Below are 16780 nucleotides of genomic sequence, written 5' to 3'. Positions count from 1 at the left end.
ATTGCTACCAAAATGGGGCATTGAAATGTTAAGTAAAAGAAGAGTAGGTACTCAGGATTACATTTTTAGTTTTTAAGTAATAAATGGCAATTTAAACACTATCTTAAAAGTTGATAAATGTATAAGTGGTTTTTTTATGTTTTAATAATACTGTACTGGTATTTCAGTTATGAAAAATAAATTGTTCAATTTTGTTTTGTTTATTTTATTTTTATTAATATTAATCGGTACGTTTAAATATAATTATTTATGTTTTAAAATTGTATATTTTAAACACTAACATACTTCTATGAAATCCGAAAATGTATATGAAGGCGTGAACAAATCAATAATAATAGTAGTTAGCTAGGTACTCCATAAAATCGTTTTTTCTCTATATTTTACTAAATGTTTGTATTCACTATTATTCTGCTATAGAAAATAATGAGGTAAAATATCGTAGAAATATAATAATATTATTTATACTTACGATGAATTTAAATAAACAAGAAATTGTTTAAATAATACGTTATGCATAGAAGCTCACATATTTTAATATAAATGCTGATGACTATAAAATATTCATTTATTAATTGTTTTACCTAATAGTTTCTCACATAAAATGTGTATTATAACGAGATCCATCACGTTTCTAAAAAGTACTTTCATATATTTTTTCAAACATGAAATGTTTTTGTTTAATAGATCAAACATTCAAGCAAATATCAAAGTCTTTCCTTTTGGATCATTTAAAAACTGTACTAAAATGATTTTTGTTTCAAAATGTGTTTGTTTTTTTATTATATCAAAATTGTACTAAAATGGTTTTTCTTTATAAATAATAAATATTTTTTTAATTTTTTCAATGAACACGTTTCTTTTATGGACACCTCATTACTTACTAAAGAATTAACATTCACAGTAAATATTGAAATGCTACAATTATTGTACGTACTATAGTATAATTATGGTATACCATAAACAATCGAAATTCAGTACCTATAGTAATCGAAGTACTTTAGTAGGAGGCAAACGTAGTAATAACTAACAAATATAATAATAGTAGTAACAGTAGCAGTAAGTGGAGGGGTAGTAGTAGTAGTAGTAGTAGTAATAGTAGTAAGGTATAGTGGTGGTAGTTTTAGTGTAAGTCATCTTTATCGTCGTCATAGCTGCTGTAGTGCGACCATGTGTTTTTGAAAGATCCAGGCAATTAAATTTTCATTTATCCGGCTTGAATCCTATTCCCCGTACATACTCTCCGTGATGGCTAAAACTTCTGGCGATCCCCTCCCTCCCATCATTCCGTAAGGAAACATTCGTTGCCGTTTTAATACACTCGCAGTTCCGTTTCGCGACGACCAGACACGAAGAGAAGAAGATGATAATCGAAAAACCCAAAACCCTTGTGTCATAACTGTTTTGCAATAAATGCGCTAAACGTGGTCTGGAAAAGATTATAATAATATATCAAAACCATAACATCCGAAGCATCCGGTTCCCGGTGAAGCATGATTCCGATAAAAACGATCCGGCGCACCAAGTTACGGATTACCGAGCAGCCATCACCACACAAGGCACTTCACGTATACAATAACAAATCAGTATTGTGATTCAGATGACCAGCAAGTATGATATTATATACTACGACTTATCATCAAATATAGGTTAAACTGTGTAGATTCCGATTTCTATATTTAGCAATATTCAAGCAATATTATTCATTAATGTCCCGCTGGTACATAAAATAAAGACTCTAAAAACAATTTTATATTGTGATTGCAATTATTTTTAAATAGTTTGCTAGGAAACACATTTTTATAATACAAATTGTCAGCGCCAATAAATTATTCTTGATTGTAAAGTTTATACAATTTCTATTGAAATAAGATTAAACAAAATGTATTTATTATCGCTTACATCGAATCACTCGGAGGGAAATCTGCAACCGATTTTCACACCAACTTCTCGGATAACCGATAAAGCGATAAGTGGACCCCATGACATTGGTATGGATATCGGAGTATTGGACGACGTCTCCTTTACAATAAATATGGTAGTGAGTAGATTACTGGTAATATCAACCGTCCCCTGAAGTTGGTTCAATATTCTTAAGTCTAAAATAAAATGTTGGTACCATCTTCCCAGAAACCTACATAAATGTAAGGCACATAAAGTAATATTAAGAAACATTTAATATTTTTATTACGTACATTTGTGACGATATTGTATATTAAAAAAAAAAATTGGAAGGAAATTTCAGGATCCAAAATAGCACCATTGTTTAGTTAAAAAATTAGTTAAATAATTGATCAGTACTAACGATAAACTCTGATTATTAACTTTTGTGGGGCTAATATTAAAAAACATGGGCACTTTTCCATAAAACGAGAAACATAGTTATTTATATGTTTTAGTGTAACATACCGTACAGTATTATATAGTTCTCAAATATAAATCGTAGTGTTGTGCAGAGTATATCCACTTAGAATAAATATTGTATTACAGTTTACAAGATGAAATGTTACATAGCGCGCGTCTTTAGTTTGAAGAGCTTGTTATGTTCTTATTCAAGGTAAAATTACAATTTTAAGTATTGTTTGTTAATTATTTATAAGTAAAGGATAAATTAAATAATTAAAATGTTGTAGTGTTAATGCTAATTAAAGTAGTCTTGTACTTGACATAATTATTATTATTATTGACATTTAATAATAACAAGAACTGTATGCTGTTGTCAAGAAAAAAATAAAATGTTTTTTTTTTTTTTTGTTATTAACAAAGGTAACAATTAGCTGTGTAATTAGCTCAAAGTAATTGTATTTTTTTTTCATTTCACCTACACATTTTGTCATTTTCATTTTTATATTCAATTCACCCACACACAAACGAATAAAATATAATATAATCTTGTTGATGCATATTTAACACAATCAAATGTTATTACAATAATTTTCTTTTTAAGTAAAGTATGAATAAATATTAAGCCGTTCTGAAACGGAATGTGTAAAGTGCAATTAATGTTATTACGACACGAGAGAGAGAGGGAGGGAGGGAGGGAGGGAGAAAGAGAGAGAAAGAAATAGAAAAAAGAGAAGAGAATATAGAGTCTGAGAGAGAGCGCACGCGTTAAGTCGAGGCGATATTATTACCGAAGAGCTTATATTATAATGACGATAATAATAGTAGTAATAATAATAATAATGACAATTGGTGGGGGGAGGGCTTGAATGACAATAAAAACTATCGTAGTGCATCATCTGCACGTCGGCGTGTGGACAACGACTATGACGACGACTTTTGAGAAATCGTTTGTCACATAAGCGTAAAACGGGAAACGGATACGGGTAAACACTCGTGGGGCTCTTGAAAAACACTCGTTTCGATCCAACCTCCCCTTCGCACTCGAAGCAAACGTCCGCTTTACGCACAATAGTGCGATGTATTATTATTATTATTGTACACACACGACATTGTATAATATATTATTAGCTACATTAACGGAGGCGGATGAGGAAAGTACTCAGTTCGAAAATTATACGATATTAGAATACCTAAAAAAATAAAAATAACTATGCGTAGATTGTACCTTTCTTATTTTTTTTCTTTATACCTCCGACATTGGAATTTCGACCAAAAGGTAGTTATTATGTGACGATTATGTGCAGTTCGAAAACGAAGATAAGTCTCGTTGCAACCAATGTTTAATAGTCAGTCCGTTTCTGATGGTTAATATGTTACGGTATCCAGTGGCCCGAAACGATAAACCTTATCACTTTGTAATGATTGCATGGTTGATTAGGACGTTTATGAATTAGGTACAGATATTTTTTTTCTTTTAGACTCGCACATTTTAGACCAAATATTATAATTTATAAATCCGTTTGGGGTATCTGCATACTATATTAATTATTAACTATTGTCATTCTAATTTCTAATTCCAAATAATATTTGTTCGAAATGATGATGTATAAAATATCGAATATTTGATCAACTGGTAATTTTAGATACAATCATTGAATGCTTAAATAAACAGCGCAATGCACCAACATTTCGCGGCGCGCGTAATATTAGTGTTATTGCTATAATAAAGCTCAATATGGTGACGTATACCCTAAATAAACAATTCTCCATTGGTATTTCGATACTTATGAGTTATGAGCTTATATTTGTATACAAGTACAACTCATCGGAATATGTAATCAAAAATAGGAACTGACGTTTAAAAGATTTTAAAAAGGTATATTAATAAAACAATTCAAACGTAATTTCATAAATATTTAATAAACATTCCTTAGAAAAATATCCTTAATAGATGCAAGACGAAAAAAAAAAAATTCTGTATATCATATGAAATTATATTTGCCGTGTAAAATGTGTGAAATAGTTACATTTTGTTTTCGTCGACAACAATAAAACATAATAACCCACTGTGAAATAAGTTTTCAGACCGTTCAATCGCCCAGGTATAATATTATTATTGAACCGTAAACAATTTAATGTCAAAACCACATAACACAAAGTTTAGAAATATAATTAATTGTGATTGTATTCGCAACACGGTACCTACACAAAGTTGTTTTTGAAGACGTTAAAACGTTGACAATACCCCCCAGACATTTAATGCTCCCGTTTTATAATTATTCACAATAAAATATCAATGTGAATTGTGGGTCTATAATGAGTAGGTAGTGCTTTCAAAACAAAACAATTACTCACAATTTATAACTACAAGATTATTACAGAATTGTATGTTTGATATTAATTACCATAATTGTTCAGGGCCATCTGTGGGCATCTGGAGAACAATTATTTTTGTTTTCGAATAAATATTTACAAACAACATAATATTATTATGTATTGTTTCGTATAAAAACCACCTCAGGACAAAAACATGACGTTTTGCTAGTTTGTTTAGTTTTATAATTAGCGACAATAAGGCAATGGTAACGTTATAAATATTAAACTTATTCATATATTCGTTAAAGCCTTTTATAACAAACTCTCCAAAGACATCATATTATTGTAACGCACTGATCGTAAGAATTTGAATCAAGCAAGTCAATAATTTATTTCCCTTTATGTACAAAAGATACCGGCATTTTACACACACACACACTCACACACGGATGGACGCACAATACTGCAGAGGACCGTTTAATGAAATGACATAAGATAAAAACTCAGTGCGGAGGACCTTATGCTCGTAACACATATTTGTTTTCCATCTTCAATATCCATTCACTTCACATACATATATAGTGACTTCTTTTACTGATTCTTTTTGATGTTTGACGTTACCTCGGATTGTGAACTTATACGCATATACTTGAGGAATTTCTTCTTTCGCCGCATATATCCACATATTTTTTACTAGAAAGCCATCGGTATCTGAACTATGTCTGTGCTTAAAGATATATTAGACACAAACGCCTTATATATTATTATCGTATTTCTACTGTTGTAGATCTATATTATACTATTGTACTTCGATAAGGGTTGTTATGTGGTTACGAAAAATATAAATATTAAGTATAGCATCCATTTTAAGCAAATCAACCTAGGTACTGCCTTTGACTGCGAACGTTGTAAGAATAAAGTGTTTATCAAAATATTATAAACATATTATGAATTTATATATTGGGTACGTTTTGAAAAAAAAATGTATGTATTTAGTTATCGAACACTGCGTTTTCATTAATAATATTTAATAAACTCACATGAATCTACGGTAATTTATCTGATTCCCCAAATTCTTATCACTTGTATCCACTATTTTTATATAAATTATTAATTTATTGATGTAAAATATCAAACAATAACTTATCGTGTTCATATAATTGTTCAATAATTTTCGGTTGTGGCGTTTACTTTAAACTTTAAAAATATATATATTTGAGAAACTAAAATAAACAGCTACACACACACACACACACACACAGACACACATTAAACATATAAACTGTATTATTAAAACAGAAGTGCAGTATTTTAAAAATGTTGGGCAATAACTTCTCGCTTTCAAAGCAATTATTTAACATTATATATTTACAGTACCTAGTTATTTTTAATTAGTAATTATTATGCGTTATTCAATTAATTTGTTTTCGCGCTGAACTCAGCAACGTAATATCTCGCACAGTTTAATGTTATTGAGACATAACATTTCTTTTTTGTTATCATAATTAAATTGTAAATTTCCATTAGTTTGTTTTTGACAATAATATAGTATGCACCACATTACAAAATGAAAATATTTCATAAAACATGTTTTTCATAATATTATTATGACTAGGTACCTACTAAAATCTACAACAACGGTGATGAGTATTGGTTTTTAACGTTGCTTACTATAAACAAACATCTCGTAAAAATAATGATTATTATAGTCATACCTATTTAATAGATATACAGCATGTGTAAATATCTAGCATTCTCACTCCACTTCCACTCCCCTCCTTCACAATATCGTTCTTTAATATTATGCAATTATTAGAATTTTTATTTTTGGAAATTTTTTTATACCCTTATTTAAAGACCATAATATATTTTTTGGTTACTCAAAGCTAAATGTAATTTAAGAAGAGTTCGGTAATGACGGGACTGATTCAGGGGGGGGGGGGGCTAGGGGAATCAGCATGTATAGATTATAATACTATTTTATGTATGTAAGATGTAACTGTAAATCAATTGGCTACATGTATAGATCGCAACAGAGTAACAAAACGTGGGCAAAATTCAATTGAAGAGTGTAAATATTTACGTTCCAAAATCAAACATCAGATGTCTTGTCATCTTAAACCTCTTCTCCAGTCACTGATTACACATACAGGACTTATCGATATCAACTCCAAACGTGTACGAGTATTACGGTTTAGGATTAACGAAGAAGGCGTGGTCTAAAAGTACTCGTGTCTACAAGGCGTATTATCATCAACCTTATAACTATTTCTATGAATAACATTTAGATTGTCACAATGTCGAGGATGAGCTTGGGTGTTCTTGGCACCCCTAGTTTTGTAATTAGCACCTTCATAATTTATGACACTCGTGAATGGTTAATTAACCCTTATTAGTTTTTAATATTAATAAGTAAATATGTATAGGTACAACAACAACAACACAAAGACATTGTTAAATAATCGAATGTTAGGGTGTGTCTTGAGTGTGTGTGTGTGTGTGTGTGTGTGTGTGTGTGTGTGTGTGTGTGTGTGTGTGTGTGTGTGTGTGTGTGTGTGTGTGTGTGTGTGTTGGTTTTCGTGTAGTGCACAAGTAATAAGTTATAAGGATGATACAGTTTTTTCGTTTGGATTTCGCTCCTGGACATGTGTAATGTGTGTAATATATATCCGAATACTACTAAGGTTATTTGTTGAAACTGAACGCGTACTGTACATTTTTGTGTACCTCAAATGAGTTCTATGTAGTATATACCATATTATACAACAGTGGTTCATCGATAAATTTATGTCCCCTCTGTAGAAGGGCCCTATATCAACTAAAGTCTAATGAATATTAGCGAGTAACGTTGATTTAGAACAATATCTACAAGGTCGATATTATGTTTTGTTTTAGTACCTACTAAATTAAAAATGTGGAGTATATTTTTAGAGAATGTTTCAATCATTGAGAGTTATACATGTTTATTCTCGAATACTCGATTGGAATTTGATGAGTGGCTAAACAGATCATTCCAGTAGTTGTTTAGTAACGTTGATTTTGTTTATTTCTGGAGTACACTCCATATTACGATTAGTGTGTAATGCACATGATATGATAGAAATCCTAAATAATTTACATTATTTTTAAATCCATAGTTGGATTAATGACCTAAAATCACATATTATACCTACCTATTACATTATTTTTTTTTATTTTAATCTCGGCGTATCGTTAATTATAACGGTAGCTTAAATTTGTACATTTTACATTGTGCTAGTAAACATTTGTGCATAAAAAAAACCTTCACAGACGTTCGAAAATATTATTATTATTTGTACAAACCCGAGTATAAAAAGCACGTTATTATATATTTAATAAACCTACCTAGGTTTCAACCTTAAGGTTATTAAATTAATTGTGTTTTACCATAATATTGCATCGCATTGACACTATAAATACAATTTAATATTAAATTATCCCGTTTGCCCAAACAAATATTTGGATACGACAAACAAAAGGTAGGGTGGTTAGAAATATTTTTAATAAAGTATTACGTAATTACTACTACCTAGGTACTTTTTTTAGGTATTTATTTTACATTGTCGTCAAAATGTAAAAAGTATAAAACAAACGACCGGTTGTATATGTCGACCAAAATACCACGTCAGAGTTGATTAAAATGTTGAAAAGTGGACATTAAAAAAAAAAAAAAATAGAGAAAGAATGATTTCGGTAAAACTCTTAAAAATAAAAATGCCACCAAAAATTGATACTTGAAAGATATTTTTGTGATAACGTTTCGTGTGCGTGTTAGACGAGGTTTATTCTTGAAAGAGTGTCTGTCATTCATAATTAACTAAACTGTGCAGTACGACATCTAACTGTAAAAATATTGTTTTGAATATGTCATGTACGGCTTTGGATTCTGAGTGTAGAAATTATTTTTTTGTTTTACAATGATGAGTGTTATTTTTATTTTATTCGTTTATTTTTGTGTTTGTCGTCATGTTTTTGAACAGAGAAAATTATTTAATCTTCAACTTTGATGTTGGTTCCTGGTAGAAAATTCAATCTACTCGGTACATTGAGTTAGTCAAAAACATAACATTTCAAGGAATTTTAAAAATAATAAATTGTGAAAAAATAACAAAAACAGTGAATAATCGGGAATCCTCAAGACCGATTTTCATCAACATTAATTTATTTCATAAACTGTAATAACTTAAAAAGTCTATCAGATATTTCAATTTCTATTTACAATATTTATTTCATAATTTACAAAATATTTTGGATCCTTTTTGAGTCATTTATAAGACAATTGAAAATATGATTGATTGTTTGGTATTTATTTTTTTTTTTCTATGAAATGAATTAATAGTATGTACACATTAGAATTATTTTCGAAAAAAAAATACAATAATTTTAGCATATATTACCATGAATTCGTTTTGACTGACTTCTGCGGTGGTAAACACTATAATGCAAACTTAATAATAGTATAGTAGTATAAAATTATTCGGAACGAATGTAACACGGCGGTCTGTATCGACAATTTTACTACATGCACGTCGATGATAAGTATTATTTTAGGAAACGTCCATATAATAATATTAAATAAATTAGAGCATCATAATATTCAAAACTAGTCATCATCGTAGTCAAAATAAGACAATAATATGTTAGAAACACGTCCAAAGGGGGAGCCAATTATTTAATTGTACAACCAAAAAAGTGTATAACTACTTGTTACTGATATTTTGTATATTCTGTAATATAACTATATTATAAAAATATAAACTGTAATTAACTATATTAATGCAATATTAAATAATGTTTTCCAATCAAGATAGAAGACATTTTTATATAGTTTATTATCAGTTGCTTTTATTAAAGCATAATTAATGATCATTATTATAAAACATGTAATGTGAATAATGTGAATTGTATATTATTACATTTTTTTTTTATATGATGAAGATAATATTTAATTTGAAGTTTGATATTATACATTTTAGTATATTATTTTAAAGTGAAGTACGATGGTGTGTGTAGCAATGTGGTCATGGCTCAGTAGTGTATATTAGGTAATTATAGTACCAACAAAATTTGAGGTGCATCTATGCCATAGATTCTATGGCCATAAACGTTATTTTTATTATTATCATAATATTATATTCTTTTGTAATATAACAATACATATATTTCTAAGAATTCATCAAATTATTATTTTAAATTATCCACAAAAAACTGTTAAAACTAAAATTAAAAATAATACTGAATTACATACATCCCCCAGGCTTGTCTGCGTTAAAATATTACGTATGCCCCTCAAATTTTCTTAGAAAATTATTCCATTCTCGTTTTCGTAAAATAATATTGATAATAATATATTAATATACTTCGGAGAAACATACATTTTATAATAATAAATAACACTCAGTTTAAAATGGTTATATTTCCTAGAAAGCCAATACCTCGTTTTAAAGTGTACATATTTTCGTATGTGTTTTATACATATGGCGTTTCAAAATAAATTTTAATTTCAATTTCAATGTCGACAATCATCGTCTGAATAAGGTTTTCTCGTGATTATGCATTAGAAATACATATTATGAAACACTTTTTGAATAAAATCAATATTATTCTTTACTTCGTAACCGTTCTAATGTAAATAGTTATACTTCACGTGTATTGTTGTTCCTGTGAACATTTAAAATTTATACACATACATATTTTCAAAAAGTTAATTACAATTTTGTGTGTTACAGGAAATGAAACTAAACTGGGTATCTTCTCCGGGACCACAGCTGAAGGCCGACACAAGTAGTAAGTACCAAATATCAATACCGTAATCCCAAAGCGTTTATTTGTAGTTAGACGATGATGTATATTATTATTATTATTATTATTATTATTATTATTATTATTATTATACACTCGTAGTATGTACACGTTCCGAATTGAAAGAAATAATTAACATATCGGATGGAATAATAACAATATATAAATCACAATAATAATATGACGTCTGTAAACGTATACAATTACCTACTAATATGATATTATAAAGTCTTGATTTTTGTTTTTCCAACTCTTTGTCAGGCCTGCGACTCCCTCCCACTGTAGTTATCTGTTTCGACAGTCTCGTTATAGAATTTTCCACCTCTTTACTAGTCTTGCGGCGGCCTAAGTCTCGTTATAGAAATTATTATCATCGCTTTGATTTATACACTCGGTCTAAAATATATTATATCTTTCAGTTTGGCCAATTTATCATACTGAGATATTGCGTCGTAACGAAGAATCCACATAATAATAATATTATTATGTGTGGCAGCGTCGTCTCGTGACTGGGGCTTACACACCATAGTCGACCGACAATTTTTTTTTTATATTATGATATCTTTATAATATGGAACGAAATTTAGAGGACAAAAAATCGTAATTTAACGTTGGATCTCCGTTATAACACTACAAATAACAATAAATTGTAAATAATAATATTATGACGATTCGGTGAGTTCGGTCTCCGCTGTTGACGACGATAGTAAACCTACTGGTGGCAATGAGGACGTGTGACGGCGTCGTACCCAAAGCCCGTTCGTTAACCGGCTTGCCGGGCTTACTACGTGCCAGACATATTTTTCACGGTCTGCGACGCAAATGTTCAGGTACGCGTCATCGGTGACGTCGGTGGCACACCGAATGCATAATACAATTATCTTCGTTATTATCGTTATCAAAGTTGGTCTCGCCGTCGTTGTTATGATTAGTTTCACAAGGGAATCTCTACATCGCCGTCAAACGCAAATTTTTATATTATTTTATCTTTCGGCCGTGGTCGCGTTCTTAAAAATCGTATTTTCCATTTATTTTTCATCAGCTGTTTAGTCGACATCGTTATGACACAATTAATGAGTAATTGAGTTATCGTGATCTATTATAATATAATGCGCATATTGGCCGCGCAGTCAATCGATAATATTTCCCCGAAAAGTGTTCGGGACGTGAAACACGAAAAATATACAGCTGGTGTAGTGACAAAAATAATCGGGTGAAATTATTAACTATTTAGGATCTTCTTATTGGTATTATTGTTATATCGGTTGTACGTATGACATTCTCGACGAATTCGATTTATCGGTACCTTAATTTGATATGAAGGGGCATCCTAACAAACGCCCTTACGTAAATATTTAAATATTGTCTCTGAGACCTCAAAAAACAGTCCGTCCGCCATTCTTACTAGCACCCGGACGACGTACGAATATGGTTCAGGCAATAAAATCCAAAATCGATCTTATAGTAATGTAAAATATGGAAACTTTAGTTGGTGGGTAGAGAGAAGAGGAAAAAGTCAGATAAAGAATTGTTACTACACAACAACAACTGAGTACAACGTGTGGAAATGTACACTCTAAAGTCCTATACCGTCGTTTCGAAGGTCACCGCAGTGCGTGTTAGGTTGATTTTTTTAACACAATGTATAATTTACTAAAAAAAAAAAAACTTTAAACTTATTAATATATGGCGACTCTATAACGTACTATAATAACACGAAACAGGGGTACGCGATAAACAATGTAATATACGCCATATTATATACTATGTTAACTTACACTATATTATATTATTATATCCACCACTTCGGTTTCTGTGCCTTCAATGTAAGGCGATCAAAACCAATACAATTAGCGTAATATAACTGATATTACGAAAACAAATCGGATAAAAAAAAGCCCAAATGCAATTTTTTGAACATATTTTAATCGCTCTGAATATAGTTTATATTAGCATACTTGAGAGTTCAGACACCATCTCTTTGCAGTTAGGTTTTTTATCCTTTTATTTTTCTCTATAATGTATAATATTATTTTAAATAAATATTATAATATATTGGTTATTTTTGTGACATGTTAGATGGACTATCTTTTTTTTTACTACATGACACATAATTCACGAAGAACCGCTGAAACTCTTTTTATCGTACCTATTTGAAAACCCTTGTTTCACCTCAGGAACTAATGAATAACTCGTATATGCGTTGATTGTACTGCGTTACAGGAACGTAAAAAAGGTTAGTTCGGAAAAACGTATAAAACTACGTCGAATTAAATCGTTGTGTCCACAAGGAATGGAACATGCACGTAGTGTCATTAAACGCAAGGAGAGCTACAGGAATAATAGATTCAATCTTGTGGTGGGGCTCACCCGTCCAACGATATGGCAGTTGATCAAATTCGATAAGACAATATAATAGTATTGAATGTATTGATATAGCAGAAATACAATTCTATAAAATTTTGAAAAATCTAAAGAAAAACAAAACTATATAGGACATGAACAACTTTTATGAAAATTCGAATACCGTATAATAATCACTATATCAATAATATAGTATAAGGTAAAAATATATAATAATAATAGGTATATAGTAATTATTAAATAGGTATCTCACACTAATAAAGAAAAAAATATTTATTTTTAATTAATTATATAGGTAACTTATAATAATAAATACTAAGATATTTTTATTAAAATACATTTTTTTCTCGGGCTTTTTATTCCGTTTACCAACAAGAATCAGTCCTGTTCATAATCTTGGTTAGAGTTGTTACGTAATAATTATCGTCGGAGTATAAACTCGATGTTTATATTATAATATTATACATGACCATAAAAAAATAACAGTGTTTATATTTCCCTACAATTAAGTGAAACATAATAATATTATATACGCACACGGATTGTTTATAATATTATATTTTAATTTGTGAGGTCAACAATACACGCGTGCGTATAGGTACTGAGTAACCTAGGTATAATAATATGGTTTACCATGACTATTAGAAGTATAATTTTAGATGTCCCAACTGGAACATAATATTTCCACACAATTTCGTCATCATTCGTTCGACAAACAATGATAGTATAATCGCCTGCAATATTGTTCTTGATGTTCAAAGAAATATTTACTCTGTACTCTCCGGGGTAGACACTTACTGCAAGTTTCGACGTTATTGTTTATTGCCAAAGCCTAGCATCGTTTTATAAAAATAAACTTCTGCCAATGTTGATTTATTATTATATGAACCGAGGGTACACTGAGAGTGGTATGAGAAGGTCAAGTAAGGGTATACCTGTTACTTGCAATCGATTTTCAACTCGACGTATAATTTGTTATTTTGGCGACGTACATAATATTCATATTATTATTATTATTATTATTATTATTATTATTATTATTATACCTATTAATCAACCATTATGATTACATTAAAAACGTTTCCGCGCATACAACATTTTACTACGGAAACCGAATGAAACCAAAATCATTCACGTATTAAGACATTAAAAAAACGTGCAACGAAATTTGTTCAGCACGTGTATTATTGATATTTTACGTATAAAACATTCATATCAGTTATAAAATATACACGTCGAAGATCTAATTTTTAATGTTTTTTTTTCTAAACGTTTGAATTTTAATTAGAAATTCGGAAAGAAATAAGTATTACTATGAGAAACCCAATATGATAGGTATAACATAATAAAATATATTCAAAAGCCTTTTTGTAGACTTCATAATAATATTATGTCCGTCATAGTTTGAGTATACTATGGTTTAATGCAATTTATTCGATTTGTGGGCTAAAATATAATTCAGACTATCAGACTTTTAAGAATGTCACAACGATATATTTTTTGCTTAATATTATTATTGTAGGCACATTATAGGTAGTTCATTTCATTCAATTTGAAAGTTCATTATATTATTGATATGGTCAGTTGAAAAAATCGGGATTTGAATTTATATTCCGACATATTTATTTTAATTTGTATAACTAATAATGAATCTTTGCTATATACAAATCATGTTTAAGTTATATACATATATGCGTATACATTATTCAGTGTCTACAACTGAATCCGTAGAATAATACATTCCGTATGTTTCCTTTTATTCTCGTAACTTTCCATCTTGTGCTTAACGTGTCAAGTAAAAATATAATATGGAAACATTGTGTTGATATAATATTTATAACGGTATCACCTTTGTGACATATTTTATTTGTTTATCTTTGGATACACATTTTTCTTGGAATATCTATCATGCTCAGTGAATTTTTTTGATTTAAAATTTATTTTATTCACATGTAAATGTCATATTATTTATAAATATTTTTTGTAAGTTTAGCGAGCAACAAAACACTTAATATCATATTATTAAAGTAGACTATCATTCATCTGAATTTTGCAACTGAGTTAATAAAATAAATAAATAACTCAGAAGAAAAATTACATTTAAAAAAATGTTTTAATTTTTTGCCATAATGAAACTTTTTAAAATAAATAAATACTTCTTTACCGACTAAACTTCTTAAATACATTTGTAATACATACATTATAATATATAGTAGGTAACTAAAATTTTCACTAAATTATTTACAAAATATTCTATGTTCCTATATCTTCTTTGAAGTTGTATAAACACAATTTGAATCATGGATTGAAAGCTACATTTTGAATGTTCAATTTGTTTGTTTGACTCAACTTAGATCATGTTCTTTGAAAAATAAAAATAAAAATAGTAAAATCTTTTTAAATGTAAACTTTTTTAAAATCAAAAACTTGATTGTGAGATGTTTATGAAACGACGGAACACAATTATTGAATTTTTGACATGAGATAAGAAAATAACATGGTACTGTAATTATGTTCTGATACTATTCATTAAGATCAACGAGTAGAAGAGGTGTGTAAAAAATTACGAGTAACGCATATCTCGCTGTTTTTCGTGCTATAAAGTTTTTTTTTACGTACTGTTCGATGTATCTAGCCCATATGGATTTTGTAAAAAAGTTAGGTTTTATCTTCTTGTCGTCTTTAGATCTTACAAACGACTTTTAAACAACATGTGTTAAACACACTTATCAAAATTTTACTTTAAAAATGTGTAAGATATGTTGTATACTTATCTGTTCAACAATGAGTTACGCTTCTTCATATGAAGAAATTTGAAAAAGTTGTTCAACGGATTAAATTTAAACATAACAACATTCAGACTTTTAAATGTGTTTTGAGTTTTCAGTATCAAAATATTATATTATCATAGGACCGGTCGTTAAGGGGATTCGATACAGTTATTTTCTGTTTTTGTCTAATACATACGTGACATAGGATTTTAGACTGGTTCTTCGCCAAACATACCAATTTGTCTAATGAAGCGATAGAATTCTAAAAACAGATTGAATTTGTCGTCAAGTCTACTTGAAATCGATTTTTCCACATTTTTAATTTTTTGATTTTAACTTCTCCAAAAATTTAAATACGTCAATTCTTAAATACTCTTTTTCAATATGACATTTTTAAGAATTTGAGAGATAATATAAAATATGTGGGAAAGTTGATTTTAAGTAGACTTTTCGACAAATTCAAATCTGTTTTCAGAATTCTTATGGCTTCTACAGCTCAATTGGAATATTTGGCAAAAATTAAAATACTATGTCGCGGGTGTGTTAGACAAATGCAGAAATGTATGGTATCAAATCCCCTTGAGATGGAATGCAAATTTATCAAATTAGCAGTTAAATAATATGCGATTATACGTGACATATCAGATTTTTGACATTGAGAATATGGCGGTGGCCTCTTATAACCACAATATCTATAGTCTGCACACACACACACACACACACACATTAATGATCATTTATTACGCATAAAACATATACCACAACCCGAATGTAGGTAATTTTATTATTGCCTATAATACTCTTCACAAAACAGTACGTTTCAATATAATCCCCTACCATCCACAAAATTATTATTATTTTCTATTTAATTCGTAAACAGTAATACCTCTTAACTACGGTTCGTTTTATTATTATTATTTTTTTTTATTGGTGTTGGTTCGGTTGAAGAAACCGAGTACTTACGGTAAAATGCGACAATTATCCATTTAGTCAAATATAGTAACATTTATTGAATTGAATAAATGTTTTAATTTAAAATTATTGAACTATGTACATTCTGTTTTATCAATACATTTAAATGTAATTGGTAAATGTAATACATGTAATTGGAATACGCTATTTATTACCATAACGATAAGGTAACTATTAAATAGTAATTGATT

At 29.2% G+C, this 16780-nt stretch overlaps 1 protein-coding gene across 3 annotated transcripts in view; it reads left to right on the top strand.

Moving 5' to 3' along the window:
- The window catches only part of LOC100161686 (nucleolysin TIAR), a 356777-nt gene that overhangs the window by 155786 nt on the left and 184211 nt on the right, over nt 1-16780 (top strand). For 2 of the 3 annotated variants that reach the window (XM_016805847.2, XM_016805848.2), the window contains exon 2: nt 10410-10467. In XM_016805847.2, coding sequence (XP_016661336.1) covers nt 10410-10467 — 58 coding nt within the window. The remainder of the gene's footprint in view (nt 1-10409; nt 10468-16780) is intronic. The other variant, XM_016805846.2, reaches the window with a different exon arrangement.

The sequence above is a fragment of the Acyrthosiphon pisum genome, chromosome A1 (genome assembly GCF_005508785.2).
Source record: "Acyrthosiphon pisum isolate AL4f chromosome A1, pea_aphid_22Mar2018_4r6ur, whole genome shotgun sequence".
Classification (NCBI taxonomy): Eukaryota; Metazoa; Arthropoda; class Insecta; order Hemiptera; family Aphididae; genus Acyrthosiphon; species Acyrthosiphon pisum.
This window is presented reverse-complemented; position numbering and strand designations above follow the sequence as displayed.